Source organism: Brienomyrus brachyistius, unplaced genomic scaffold, assembly GCF_023856365.1.
Source record: "Brienomyrus brachyistius isolate T26 unplaced genomic scaffold, BBRACH_0.4 scaffold46, whole genome shotgun sequence".
In the NCBI taxonomy this organism is placed as follows: Eukaryota; Metazoa; Chordata; class Actinopteri; order Osteoglossiformes; family Mormyridae; genus Brienomyrus; species Brienomyrus brachyistius.
The window spans coordinates 1,617,501-1,630,842 of NW_026042321.1; the positions used below are offsets into that span (position 1 = coordinate 1,617,501).

At 40.7% G+C, this 13,342-nt stretch overlaps 2 protein-coding genes and 1 long non-coding RNA gene across 7 annotated transcripts in view; 1 reads left to right on the forward strand and 2 right to left on the reverse strand.

Moving 5' to 3' along the window:
• The window catches only part of LOC125723174 (dual adapter for phosphotyrosine and 3-phosphotyrosine and 3-phosphoinositide-like), a 20,756-nt gene extending 11,304 nt beyond the window's left edge, over positions 1–9,452 (forward strand). Inside the window, exons 7-10 of one of the 2 annotated variants that reach the window (XM_048999582.1) lie at positions 1,561–1,623; positions 1,979–2,064; positions 4,011–4,098; positions 6,877–9,452. In XM_048999582.1, coding sequence (XP_048855539.1) covers positions 1,561–1,623; positions 1,979–2,064; positions 4,011–4,098; positions 6,877–6,900 — 261 coding nt within the window. In that variant the 3' untranslated portion in view covers positions 6,901–9,452. Of the gene's footprint in view, positions 1–1,560; positions 1,624–1,978; positions 2,065–4,010; positions 5,142–6,876 lie in introns of those variants that run through there. The other variant, XM_048999581.1, reaches the window with a different exon arrangement.
• Positions 5,143–13,342, reverse strand: part of LOC125723207 (uncharacterized) — a 136,432-nt gene continuing 128,232 nt past the window's right edge. Inside the window, exon 2 of the long non-coding RNA XR_007386815.1 lies at positions 5,143–5,296. This is a non-coding gene — a long non-coding RNA (uncharacterized LOC125723207). The remainder of the gene's footprint in view (positions 5,297–13,342) is intronic.
• Positions 9,894–13,299, reverse strand: LOC125723189 (ragulator complex protein LAMTOR3-like). Of its 4 annotated transcripts, none has more exons than XM_048999611.1 (7): positions 13,231–13,299; positions 12,932–12,982; positions 12,633–12,667; positions 12,355–12,413; positions 12,113–12,177; positions 10,537–10,600; positions 9,894–10,372 (listed from the first exon to the last, which is right to left on the reverse strand). In XM_048999611.1, the coding sequence occupies exons 1-7, from the start codon at positions 13,270–13,272 to the stop codon at positions 10,299–10,301; spliced, it is 390 nt and encodes a 129-aa protein (XP_048855568.1). In that variant the 5' UTR covers positions 13,273–13,299; the 3' UTR covers positions 9,894–10,298. The 4 variants fall into 4 exon arrangements, with proteins under 4 accessions (XP_048855568.1, XP_048855565.1, XP_048855566.1 ...); XM_048999608.1 differs by having other exon boundaries at positions 12,113–12,246; XM_048999609.1 differs by having other exon boundaries at positions 12,113–12,246; positions 13,184–13,282.

Genomic DNA, 13,342 nt, shown 5'->3' on the forward strand with positions numbered 1-13,342 from the left:
TAGTGAGATGAAAATGAGGAGGCTCTCACTCACAAAATGTCACAGACATAGAATGTTTAAATGACGTCAACTTCCGGAAACTTCCTTTAAGTTGACATCACTCTAGAGCAGCTTAATGCATAGGGTTGTGCATATTGCTTAATTTGTAAAGTAAATGTGTGTATGACCCTTGGAAACGCTGTGTGACGGTAATGAGTGACTGTCGTATATTGAAAATTGGTGCCTTTTCTTTCACTTGATACTCCACTGTAACTTGCAACACTGGATCATACGGGTTGCAGCATTAAACCCAGACAAACTGCTGATTTTTGAAAAACTGCCCAGATGCCTGGACAGGGACCCAAAAAGAGGACCTATTTAGGGAAAGTGGAATGTATAGTAACTCTACGTAAGGCTTTCTTATGTAAGGGATTAGTTTTGTCTGCAAATTTAACTTTTTCACCTTTTATTTTGTTTTAAGAGGTGAACCCTGTATAAGTTTAAGCTGTGGAAAAGCTGAATTTCTCTCTGAGTGTTTGCGTTTTTTTATTATTATTTTTTTTTGCTGCTACAGTATGGCTTTTGGTGAAGCTGTACCCATAATTGAGAAATATATATTCAATGCTAAATTGTTCTGTAACTTAATGACATTTAAGCTCTTTATCCCAAATTTGACCAGCGAAAAAGAGTTTGAGTACAGTAGATTTTCCAATAGGAAACAAAAATCTGCTTTGCCGGGAGAAATCGATAATTTTCACCTGATGCCTTCACAGATCAACATAATTACCATAAATATAGAAAGAAATATCTATACCATTTACTATAGAAGGCATCTGTATTAAGCTTCATTTCTGAGAGTATATGCTCAGTGATCCCATTATTGGATACACCTACTTAGTGTCAGGTGGGGTCCAATTTTGCCCCCAGAGCAAAGTGTGGACTTATTTTATAGACACACAGTGTGGCCCCTGCCGTACTCACCTATTGTTTTTGGATTTCCCTGTTGGTGTTAATCGGTCTACCCATTTGCCTCATTAACACCGTATGATTGCTCACAGAAGTGCTGCTGATTGGATGTTTGGTTTGTGAGATTTCATTGCACTGTTCAATTGGTTACTCGAGCAGTATGTGAACCTTATGGCCGTGTCTGTGTGCTTTAAACACTGGGCTGCAAATCCATGATTTGCCGCATGGAAAATCAGGCAGTTCACAGGTCACTGACTTTGCATCATTCTGTATGTCAGAGTGATTACAAACACCTGTGTCTTATCAGAGATCAGTACAAGTGTCATCCAGGACTTCTATTACTTTAAATTTCTTGAATTTAATAGCTGGTGTCATATTTAAATAAGACGATCAGGCACATAGGGACAGGATACCATTTGAAAAGAGAATAGAGCTGAATTCGGAATGCAGTTGCAAAGCTTTTGAAAGATTCATAAGATTCGTATATAGTAGATTTGTCTTAAGTATTATTTGTTATTACACAGTGCATATAGTGTGTATTTTCACATTTGTATTAGGAACATACCATGGCGTTGTATCTCATTATTGAATTTTCGTTAATTGTTGTTTTTTCAGAACTGGAAAACCAGGTGGTTCACCTTAAATCGAAATGAGCTCAAATATTTCAAAGACAAAATGGTGAGTCGGCAAAGTTTTGTTTTAATTTGTAAATGCCCGACTGGTTATGCATAATGGGCCGTCCACCCAGTGACTATCAGATCCACTCCTCTTTGGAAGACGATCCACTGCAACTGGAATATTTCTATGCCGGGGGTATTTGGTTAAGTTGGTTAGGATGCTGTGCTTTAATCAGAAGGACACAGGTTCACCTCCCAAGGCAGTCTGGTGTCACATTTAAGCCCTTCACCAAGGCCTTTAATCACAGCTACACCAAAGACTGACCTGGCTCTCTCATAAAAGCATCTGCTAAATAGTTTGATAAATAAATGCTCCATACCCAGCTTAAATTTAACCCTGTCTCTGCCACATGCAGTTTGATGAGCCGATCCGTACCCTGGACCTGACGGCATGTTCAGCAGTCCAGTTTGATTACTCTCAGGAAAGAGTAAACTGCTTTTGGTGAGTCTTCCTCCTCTCCTTTTACACTAAGGATATCCAGCTGAGTTCTTTGCTGGCTGTATGTATATGTCCTCTAATGTGTGCCCAAGTTACTTATTTCGACATATTTCGATTTTTGCTTTTTTACTATCTAGAGAACATTTCTTGTTGTATGAACTTTTTTTAACTATGTTTAGGACATATAATTCCCAATGTCATGTAAACTATTGCCATAAAGTACCACAATATTAAAGACGAATTTAAACCAGTGAAATCGCTCAGAATGAAAATATCAATCACTTCCTGGTTTTTCTTCCTTCCAGTTTTTTATTTCTTATTTTGTTTGTGATTCTCTAAGTCAGTCAACTCTGATTATTAGGTGGGAGAGAGGGAGTCCATATGAGAGGAATTGTAACCTGTGACTTACAAGAGAGCACAATTCAAATGTATTGGTGTGCTAACACTAACTGAATGAATTTAGACATGCTAAATGCTCCCCTTGCATTGCCCTTTTTTGTCGTCCACCTGAAACATGGAGGTAAAAAGAGTTATAACAATAAAAATAAAAAACAAAACTCTTCACTCTTCTGTGAAATAGACTAGGAGAAAAAGCCAGCAGCAAAGATTTTATTGATGATTACAAGAATACACTAATAGTAATGGTATTTAGGAATATATTGGATTATATAATATTAAAAATATTTATTATACGTGACATGAATGTTACCTGGACAGGTTTCTTCCCAACCGTGTCCTTTACAACAATGCTGAATGTTCCAGAATGTCAAAACGTGTCCCTCCAAATGTTTCACTTCCTGTCTTGCAAAAAAAAAAAAAAACAATAAATAGACCAAAGTGAAGTTGAACAAAGCTGCAGTGCACTTCACTGCAGAAAAGAGGAACTGCAAATAGGGTGAGAGTCGAAGGAAAATGCTGACATCTCCACTCAGATCAAAACCTGAATTTACTTGTTTTGAAGATGTTCCCCTTCATGCTGAATGCCTGGAAAGTTATCAGAGGAGCAGTCCACTGGGTGTGCAGATTTGTTATCAGCAAAAGTCACCATTTGAATTTAAATCAGAAAATACTTAAGAGCCAATTATTGGATCATTATTAGAGTGTAGCAACGTTATGCGGCAATAAAGTCAAATCAGCTGAGTACCTAAATCTACTGAATGGCCTGTTTATCCCATCAATGGATTTTTTTCTTTCCTAATGGGATGAGCATATTCCAGGACGATGATGACAAGATTCATCAGGCTCAAACTGTAAAAGAATGTTGAGGGAGCATAAGGAATCATTTTCACATCTGAATTGGCCACCACAGAGTCTTGGCCTTAACCCCATTGAAAGTCTTTGAGACGCCGGAGAAGACTTTATGGAGTAGTTCAACTCATCTACTGTATCATCAATACAAGATCTCAACGAAAAATGAATGCAAATCTGGATGGGAAAAAAAAACCTTGATGTTGCGTAACCCTGTGGAAACAATGAATTGTCAAATGTGCACCATAACCAAAGCTAAAGACAGTCCAACAAAGTACTTAAGTGGTTTGTTTTTGGCCAGGCAATGTATTTTTTTCTTGTACTCATTCCTATCCACATAGCACACTTACCTCTGGTCCGTATTTGCCGGTGGTACACGACAGACATCTACAGGATGTAATACTCCACTCGTTTGCTGACTGACAAGTCATCTGTGTGAGGGCAGTATTGATCTGCAGCAAATACAACCTATTTGCAATCTTACCAAGATGCATTTCCACTGCCTAGCACATGTGACCTCTCATAGACATCTTGCCAATTAGCATACGAGTTGAGTATTGCGTGTAACATAACGTGTGTACGTCAGAGAGGCGTATGTATGCCATCAGGGTAGTAGGGCCATAGATCACCATTATTTAATTGGTGGCTTATTACCGAGGCAATTTTTCCCATGTAACTTCCACTCTGTCTTGCTAATCCAGCCTGGTGTTTCCTGAGAGAACATTCTACCTTTGCGCTAAGACTGGAGTGGAGGCGGATGAATGGATAAAGATACTGCGGTGGAAACTAGTGAGTAGCAGAAAAACTGACCAATCAGCTGCTTGCTGCTCAAACAGGCGTGTCCAGCTGTGCTCCCTGGAATGTCCTGCTGTCACCCGTTGTGTTCAGCACAGCATGTCTTGTGTGATTATATTGGTATGATTAGAGCTTCTTGGGACTCCTACTCTGCAAGCCAAGTCCTGCTTGCTTAGAGGAGGTCATTTGGTCCATCAAGCTCATTTGGGGAGAATTCAGTTGATTAAAATTGTTGAAATCTTATCTACCTCTGATTTAAAGGAAGCAACTGTGATTAAAGCTTGTACTTCACTAACAGGAAGACTATCCCGTACTGTAACTACACACTGTGTAAAGAAGTGCTTCCTCAAATCCAGTTTAAAATGTTCCTCCGCTAATTTCTACATATGGCCAGGCGTTTTTGTATTTCAACTAATATTGAAGTATCTATTTCGTTGAACAGCATCCAGACCTGTTAGAATCTTATACACCTGGATCATGTCTCCCCTTAGTCTCCTTTGCTCAAGACTGAACAGATTAAGCTCAGCTAACCTCTGCTCATAAGATATTCCTCTAAGACCAGGAATCATACTTGTAGCCCTACAAGTAAACCCGGTCTAAGACAGCAATATCCTTTTTAAGGCAAGGTGACCAAACCTGCACACAATATTCTATGTGGGGTCTTACCAAGGAATTGTATAATCATAACATCTCCTCCCTTGTCTTAAACTCAAGCGTTGGTATCTTTTTTTTAACTCAACCTGTAGACTTAGATATTCCTCCTTTATTCTTACATCATTAATTACTTCCCATGTGTGGAACAGAGCCCTTTTCCTTCTGATTTTATTCTTAATTTCAGTAATAAACCTTGGTTGCAGTTTCCTAGATTTATTCTTGCTGGAAACAGGTATGAAGTCCTCTTGCTCTTGCAATAATGTGTTATTAAAAATCCCCAGGCCTCTTCAACAGTTTTGCTCTTTAACTCCATCCAGTTTACAGTTACTAGTTTCAGTGTCACACTGATTTTTTTCTTTGGACTTTGCTCTTCAGACACTAAAATTAACAACAACAACAACAACAAATTTATTTTTATATAGCGCATTATCACAACATTACATTGTCTCAAAGCGCTTTACAGTATCCTCACCCAAAGCCCCCAGTGAGTAAGCCATAGGCGACAGTGGCAAGGAAAAACTCCCTAGAAGGAAGAAACCTTGAGAGGGACCAGACTCAAAGGGGAAGCCCATCCTCCAGGGGCCGGCAGGGATAGTCAAATAGAGAGAGGAGAGCAAGGAAGATAAGCCAATGCCGAAGCCGAGTCTTCTTCCAATTGCCAGGCAACCAGAGGTAAGGCAGCGGGTCATACATGGAAGATCAGAACGGCGAGCTGGATGCAGGGACGTCACTGGTGGTGGTCGGGTGTGCTGGATATCTTGATAGATTGAGGTCTCCAGGCATCACCCCCAGGAGGAGTAGGAGAAATAAAATGTACAATTAGGCATAGTAGAGGAGGCTATTGGCAGTGCTAAAAGCTAGGTGAGTACAATATGAAGTGCAATCTGCAAGCTCCGGCAGATATGGCTATGGCAGCATCAGTAGGAGGGAGAGGCAAGTGGGAATGCCGGCATGGGGAGTCCCTGAAATGTCAGCACTCCAGTTCCACAAGAGATTGCAAAGCTAGAGTGACAGCACTGACAATCCAGTTCATCCAAAGCCAATGGCACCGATCCCCACCCAGCTCTACACCTCACACTACAGGTCTGACTGGGAGTGAAGAGTTAGCTAGGGCTAGAACTAGTGTCCCTATACGCTAAACTAAACAGGTGTGTTTTTAGTCTGGACTTGAATATTGAGAGTGAACCTGAAACCCGCACATCCGGTGGAAGACCATTCCACAGCAGAGGAGCTTTGTAGGAGAAAGCTCTGCAGCCTGCCGTAGCTCTTTCTACCCTAGGCACTAACAGATATCCCATGGCTTGAGAGCGAAGCAAGCGTGGAGGGTTGTATGTGGTCAGCAGTTCACTAAGGTATTCTGGTGCAAGGCCATTTAGTGCTTTATAAGTTAATAGCAGTATTTTATAGTCAATTCGAGACTTAACTGGCAGCCAATGAAGAGAGGATAAGACCGGTGTAATATGATCAAATTTTTTAGTGTTTGTTAGAACTCTGGCTGCAGCATTCTGTACCATCTGAAGTTTATGCAAGGATCCAGACGGGCAACCCGATAGGAGGGCATTACAGTAATCCAGTCTGGAACTTACGAAGGCATGTATTAGTTTTTCTGCATCATTAAGTGAGAGCATCTTACGAAGCTTGGCTATGTTCCGTAGATGATAAAATGCAGTTCTAGTAATACTTCCTTATTAACCTCAAATTTAACCCTCTTATGATCACTACCGCCAAGTGGATCTAAAACCTGTATGAACTTGATTAAAATTCCAGCAGCACGTACAGTTTATGATGATTTGCTGAGTCTAGCGTCACATTCAGGTCCCTTGATATATATCATAGGTAGCCCAGAGGTATGACTTAGATAATAACAACTTATCCAATTGAAAATATTCAACAAAAACGGAGTAGGGGTCAAAAATGTGGGATAGCCCACCTTACCTCTCAAGGGCACAAATAGAAGGCAATTCTTTTTCTTTTTTAACTGTTTTATTAAGATTTACAATTCCCACTGAAATCGCTGTGTGGTCTGTGAAATGGTCTGCTTTGCTTGTCTCATTGCACTGCTGTTGAAGTACTAATTAATCTTAAATTAGTAACAATCCCCTTGTGTCTTTCTTCCAGTCACAGATAAAAAAAGGTCGATGACAGAGAAGACAGCATCCGGAGTGAATCCTGGTAGCAATTATTCATTAAGTGAAAGCCTTAGGTAAACGTAGTTCCTGTTAAATATGGTATTCATGCCATTTTATTTGCACTAAAGTGGTTTACGGAAGTCTGCAATGGTCAGAATGGGCAGGCAGCAAGTTCAATTGTTCTGTGAATTTCTCTGTGAGGTGGTTGGACTTTGAAATGAAAGCCTAGCTATTTTCCCTCTAAAAAAAATCAGGATTGCAAAATCTTGTCCTCACCATTTTTTTCAGTTTTTTTTTATTTTATTTTTATTATTATTAATTTATTTTTTATATTACATATTTTATATACAGATGCTTCTCGCTTCACGACGGTTTGACTTTACGATGGTGCGATACTGATCCACACTCAGTAGTCATCAGACCACACTTCGCATTTTGGTCTCTTCCCAGGCTAGCGATATGCCGTACGATAATTTCTACAGATGCCGGCCAATGGCAGCATCTACGCAGCCACACTTCCAGTCTCTGTAGCGATTGCGAGTGTAAACACGTCATACAGTGCTAAACAACGTATTGTACAGTAACTTATTTATAATATCATATTCAGCTTACTGTAGCCCATTTGGGAGTCAGGCGTCATCCCAACTGACTGAAACAGGACTTTCAGTCCCTGTCTGTCAGGGAATGGTGATCGCCTGGATTGAGGCAACTACAGGGGGATAATACTGCTTTCAGTTCAGGGTAAGGTCCTTTCTACGGTCATCCTTAACTGTGTGGCACTCCTGATATCATTGCAAGAGGATGAAGGTCCAAGTCTTTAGAGTGCTGGTGCTCTTCTTGCTGTATGGCTGTGAGACATGGACGTACTCCTGTGAGCTGTGACCAAGACTGGACTCCTTCAGTACTGTCTCTCTTCGGAGAATCCTTGGATACTGCTGGTTTGACTTTGTGTTAAGAGTGGTTGCTAGAGGAGTCCTGAATGAGGCAGATTACCTGCATTGTGAGGGAGCGTCAGTTAAGGCATTACGGCCATGTGGCACGTTTCCCTGAGGGTGATCCGGCTCGCAGGATCCTCATTGCTGAGGAGCCATGCGGCTGGACCAGGCCGAGGGGACGCCCACGTAACACCTGGCTGCGTCAGATGGATGGCCATTTACGGAGGGTGGGACTGGACTGTGTGTCTGCCTGGGGCATTGCCAGCTGGGATTCCAAGGAGTTTCGCTGTGTGGGGATTACGGCAACACGCTGCAAAAGCTCATGCTCCCCAACCTGACCTAACCTGACTTTACTATACTGTCAACTTAGGAAAAGTTCTTCGGAACTTAAACCCATCGTAAGTCGAGGAGCATCTGTGAGTGTAATCTTTCCCATTTACATACTTCTGACATCTGGTTATATTTTCATGTTAACTCTTGTGGCAGTGTTAAATACAGGCCTTTACTTTAGCCCATGTGATGTTTATCAAGTAGACTGTGCCAGGCTGACATCATTTTATCACTGTCTTTCTCAACCTGGTCCTCGGAGACACCCCCAGAGAGTCCGAGGAGCTGGGAGGGAGTAACATGGACTGACAGGGGATCCCTGAAGGACCAGGTTGTGAAACTGTTTTAAGCATCTGTGGACCACACTTTGTTATCATGGGTGTTTGAACTTAGCTTCTGCTATATGCTTCCTTTTAGAGAGAACATTTACAGTTAAACATCACCACGTGTAATATAAGAATGCCGTGTTGTTGTTAAGGTACTATATTCATAAATATTGAAAATTATCATTGTTAAAATGTATTTTCATCAAATCAACTGCCACAGGAGTTTCCTATTTTAGAATGACCAAGTCAGAGTCCTGACCTCGATCCCATTGAGATGCTGTGGCGTGACAGTTCTGTATGCAGGACTGGCCAAAATACCGTGTCAGTCAAAAGTTTGGACACACCAAGCTATCTAGCGTCACTCCACCAGCTGGCCACCTGACCTAAACACACCAGAAATGGTTTTGAAGGAGTTTGACCGAAGAGTGAAGAAAAGGGGCCAATGAGGGCTCAGCATATATGGGACCTCCTTTAGGACTTCTGGAAAAGCTTCCCAGGAGGCCACCTCAGGAAAGTGGTGTAGGAGACAGTAGTGTTAGCCAGTCCCTGGAGTAGCTGGGATTAAGGGCCTTGCTTAAGGGCCTAATGAAGGGATCACTCTACAGAACCAGGGATTTGAACCAGCAACCTTCTGAGTCTCCACCCACAGAGCTCTCTCCATGCAGCATTTTTTTTGTTGAATACTTTTTTGGTCCTTGCATAATTCCATTTTTGGTCTTCATGTCTACATCTTAGAAACATTATAAAGACAATACTGCAAATAAATCTTTCTGTGGGTAGGTGTGTCCAAAATATTGACTGGTACTGTACCTCCTGAGCACTGCACAGATCTGAAACAGCTACAGAAAGCATTTGGTCAAGGCTGTAGCCATCACAAGAGGCTTTAGCAGTCACAGAATATAAGGGTTGACATACTTTTTCCATCAGTAACATGGAATATTTAAACTATAAGTTCTCAATAAAGATGTAGCAATGTTGCTTTTGAGTTGTGTGTTATTTGCTATTATTGTTATTATTACATTAATTCATTCAAAAGTTTCTTGTAAGAGTTACAGAATTGACCTGTAATTTACAAATGAAAAGTATTAATACGAATGAAACCGTCAAGGTTCCTTTCGCAAGCCTCTGAAATCCAGTCAGTACCACTGAAACAGAGGCATGGTACAGTCTTCTTCTACACATGCAATATTACTAAACTAACATGCAGGTAGTTGATCTAGGTGGGTCAATATTAAATATCAAAAGAACAGCAATCACCCATAAAACAAAACTGCAAATATTTATGTTCTACTGGAGAACTCGGCACACTACTACAGTAAATATTGGCAAACAAAGGGTGACTTTACTCAGAGAGAGCTCATAAATAAAACTAACATATCCTGGTTCATCTAAAGCCATGAGACCATGATTGTATGCAGTCTTGTCAAACCATTTTATTGGTATTTAAAATATCCAAGCAACAGAAAAGAAGGTGCTATATTACATTAGTTTACATTTGAAGTTTGAACAGTGCTTATCCGGGACGAAGATATTTGTTGTTAGCATTTATAGGGATGGACGTATAAATGGTTTAAAAGGAAACACTAACAAGGAAATGTGTATATATTAAGTATTCTTCACAACACAAAAAAAAGATCATTGAACATTTTTAAAAAATTTGTACTTTCTACAAAAGTAACTCTTGACCCCAGTCTTCCAGTTGATGTGTGTGTAGAGGAACTGTCAAGGAGTTGATTGCACAAACACACGCAAGCTCTCTGCACAGACACGTGGGTGCGAGCCTTGCGACGTTTCTGTGTCGCCCCATGCGTCGTGCTCCTCGCCTAGGACACCTCCACCACCTGCCGCAGCTCATCAAGCAGCGGAACCAGCTCCTTCTCCAGGCTGATAATCAGGCCTAGTCACAAGACACCAGACTAATACCAGGCGCAGGAACAGACTGCCTCAAATCACATCTGATTCACACAGGGGTAGGCTGCAGCGATACTAGTGCACATGATCTAGCGAGTGTTAAAATATATATATATATATTATATATATTTATAAAAAAGCCGTTCTTACCTGTATTGGCACTACTGCTTGCAATAAAGCTGATCACCAGAGGTAACCGGTTGAACTGCACAATCTGACCGGGAAGTTAAAAATGAGATATCGTCTTAGTTCATTTATTTAGTATTTATGCTTTTATCCAAAACAATGCACAACTGTGACAGCAGGGTCAGCCAATTGGGGTTAAGGGCCTCACTCAGGTGTCCAATGAGAAAATCACTCTGCCGACTCTGGGATTTGAAGCGGCAGCCTTCTGATCACGGGATGAGTATCCTAACATGCAGAGCCACACACCGCCCCCGTCTGGCCAACGCCAGAAATCACAGCAAAGACATCAATCTTTGTCTTTTATCCACTGCTTGACCAAGAGCTCTGTGTTTACCAATAATATAATAAAAATATGCTCTACAATGTAATTACTACTATGCTTACTACTATTTTCAGTACAGAAAATTGATTTTCCCCTTTTCAGTGGTTGCACTTAAAATTTAGACCTTAGTTTAGAAATTGTAAATGGTCACCAAGAGGTATTAATGGAATCAAAACCGCATTAGTTTGTAAGGTGCAGTACTGAAAAAATATATTATTTAGTACTGTAAAAGTGTTTCTCAAACTGGTCCTCACAAACCCACAGACAGGCCACATTTTTTCTCCCTCCCAGCCCCTGGGAGGGAGCAAAAACATGGACTGTCTGGCAGGGAGCTGGGAGGGAGCAAAACCATGTACTGTCTGGCAAGGACCTGGGAGGGAGCAAAAACATGGACTGTCTGGCAAGGAGCTGGGAGGGAGCAAAAACATGGACTGTCTGGCAAGGAGCTGGGAGGGAGCAAAAACATGGACTGTCTGGCAAGGAGCTGGGAGGGAGCAAAAACATGGACTGTCTGGCAAGGAGCTGGGAGGGAGCAAAAACATGTACTGTATGGCAAGGAGCTGGGTCAGAGCAAAAACATGGACTGTCTGGGGGTCCCCAAGGACTGGGTTGAGAAATATTGTCTTGGAGGACTGACCTGCTATGAGGACCAGAACACAGGATTATGTCGAGTGCCCTTGTATATATCAGTATGTGGCTTCATCTGTAAGAGACTCAATCCCACACCATGACTGAGCTGCCAGGATCTTCACTATGAGAAACTCGAGTCTGTCAGCTTCTTCTGGTCTCTTCCATAAGCACATTGACTCCTCTGACAATATGAATATTTCTCCACTACTCCAAAACCCACTGATCATGTACCATTGATATGTCGTATTCCTCATGAACTCAAATATTGACTTAATTTCAGTAGTTAACTGTATATTTGTTTTGTGAGAATTTAAACATTTCAGTGAAATATGTTTTAATACAACACAATCTTACATTACTGTCATCTGAAAAACACAATGGATAGATACCAAGTGGGATATTAACCATACAAGATGAGGGGAAGTCATGTACGTTAAGAAAATTACTCAGACAAAGCAAAGGAGGATGGTAAACTGGATATGTGTCGAGCTGACTAAAGGCTTCACCTTTAGATGTGTGTGGTTTTGAGAGTCCTAAGTGGCCACTGAACGAGGCTTTATGACGTGTGTGATGCATGCACTGGCTCACCTGGTACATGTTGTAGTAACATATAATGCTTTTGTTTTTGGAGAGTCCCAGCTTGCTGCCCTGGTCTGTTGCCAAAGCAAAGGTAGAAAGAAAGCCAGGCCTGAGTGCATAGTCTGGGGCGCTGTCATTGGCAACTAGAAACAGGGAAACAGTGCTTTGTATTTTAAACTTCCTCCTCTCAGATGGCTCAGTGGTAATGGAAACTAATGTCAGGCCCACCCAAAAAAATACTGTCATTTCACCTTTAATTACTGGAACTCCATCTCTGTCAGTCACCACAATCGCATGCAGGCCCTCTACACTGGAGGTTGGAGAAGGGACACATAACAAGAATGACAAAATGTACTGCCTAGTTTCTCCTGCTTACAACATCAACTGCATTTGTTTTTTATTATTATTATTATTATTACTATTAGAATTGTTATCATTATCATTATTATGTAAAAACAATAAAATGTAATAAAAGTTTGTTGGCTTGGTGCTTGCTGGCAAGTGATTATAAATATGAAAGTTAACCAACCTTGGCAGCTGTTTGTAAAGATATCTTTTCAAATCCTGCAATAAGTAAAAAATAACTACAATTATAACAAAATAACTACGGAAATCGGTCCATTACACCGATATAACACTGCGGAACATTTATTAAAATGATAATGGAAAATTCACTTCTATATTTTACGACGCAGTCATGTTATACAAAATTACACATCACAGTGAATCTGTTGCTAACCATATGACAATTATGAATTCTTTAACCTTATTCATTACAGAACAACACCATAATAATATACCAGCCAACTACTAACATAACATACTTACATCACCCATATTCAAATGTGCTGACATTGCTATTCTCGGAAGAACAGAACCCTGCAAAAAGAAAGAAAAAAACTATACATGTGATAATCTAACAGAGCCACCAGAAATGTTTTAATATTGAGAGCCAGTGTTATAACTATTAAGCTCACGGTACTTCTTGTTAACCATACAATCTATTGTCACTCAAACGATCATTAAAACGAATACAGTCATATTGCTTACTCAAATTTCGACGTACGAAATTATACAAACCCTTATATTTATGTTTTAGGTTTAACAAGTTATCACAATACACACACCCTAGTTCCGCAGAAGAGTTCGGAATAAATGTCACATGACATATAGCTTCAGCCGGAAGTGTTTTACAGTCACACATCAGATGAATTCCGGTTTCCCAAAACGGAAACACAA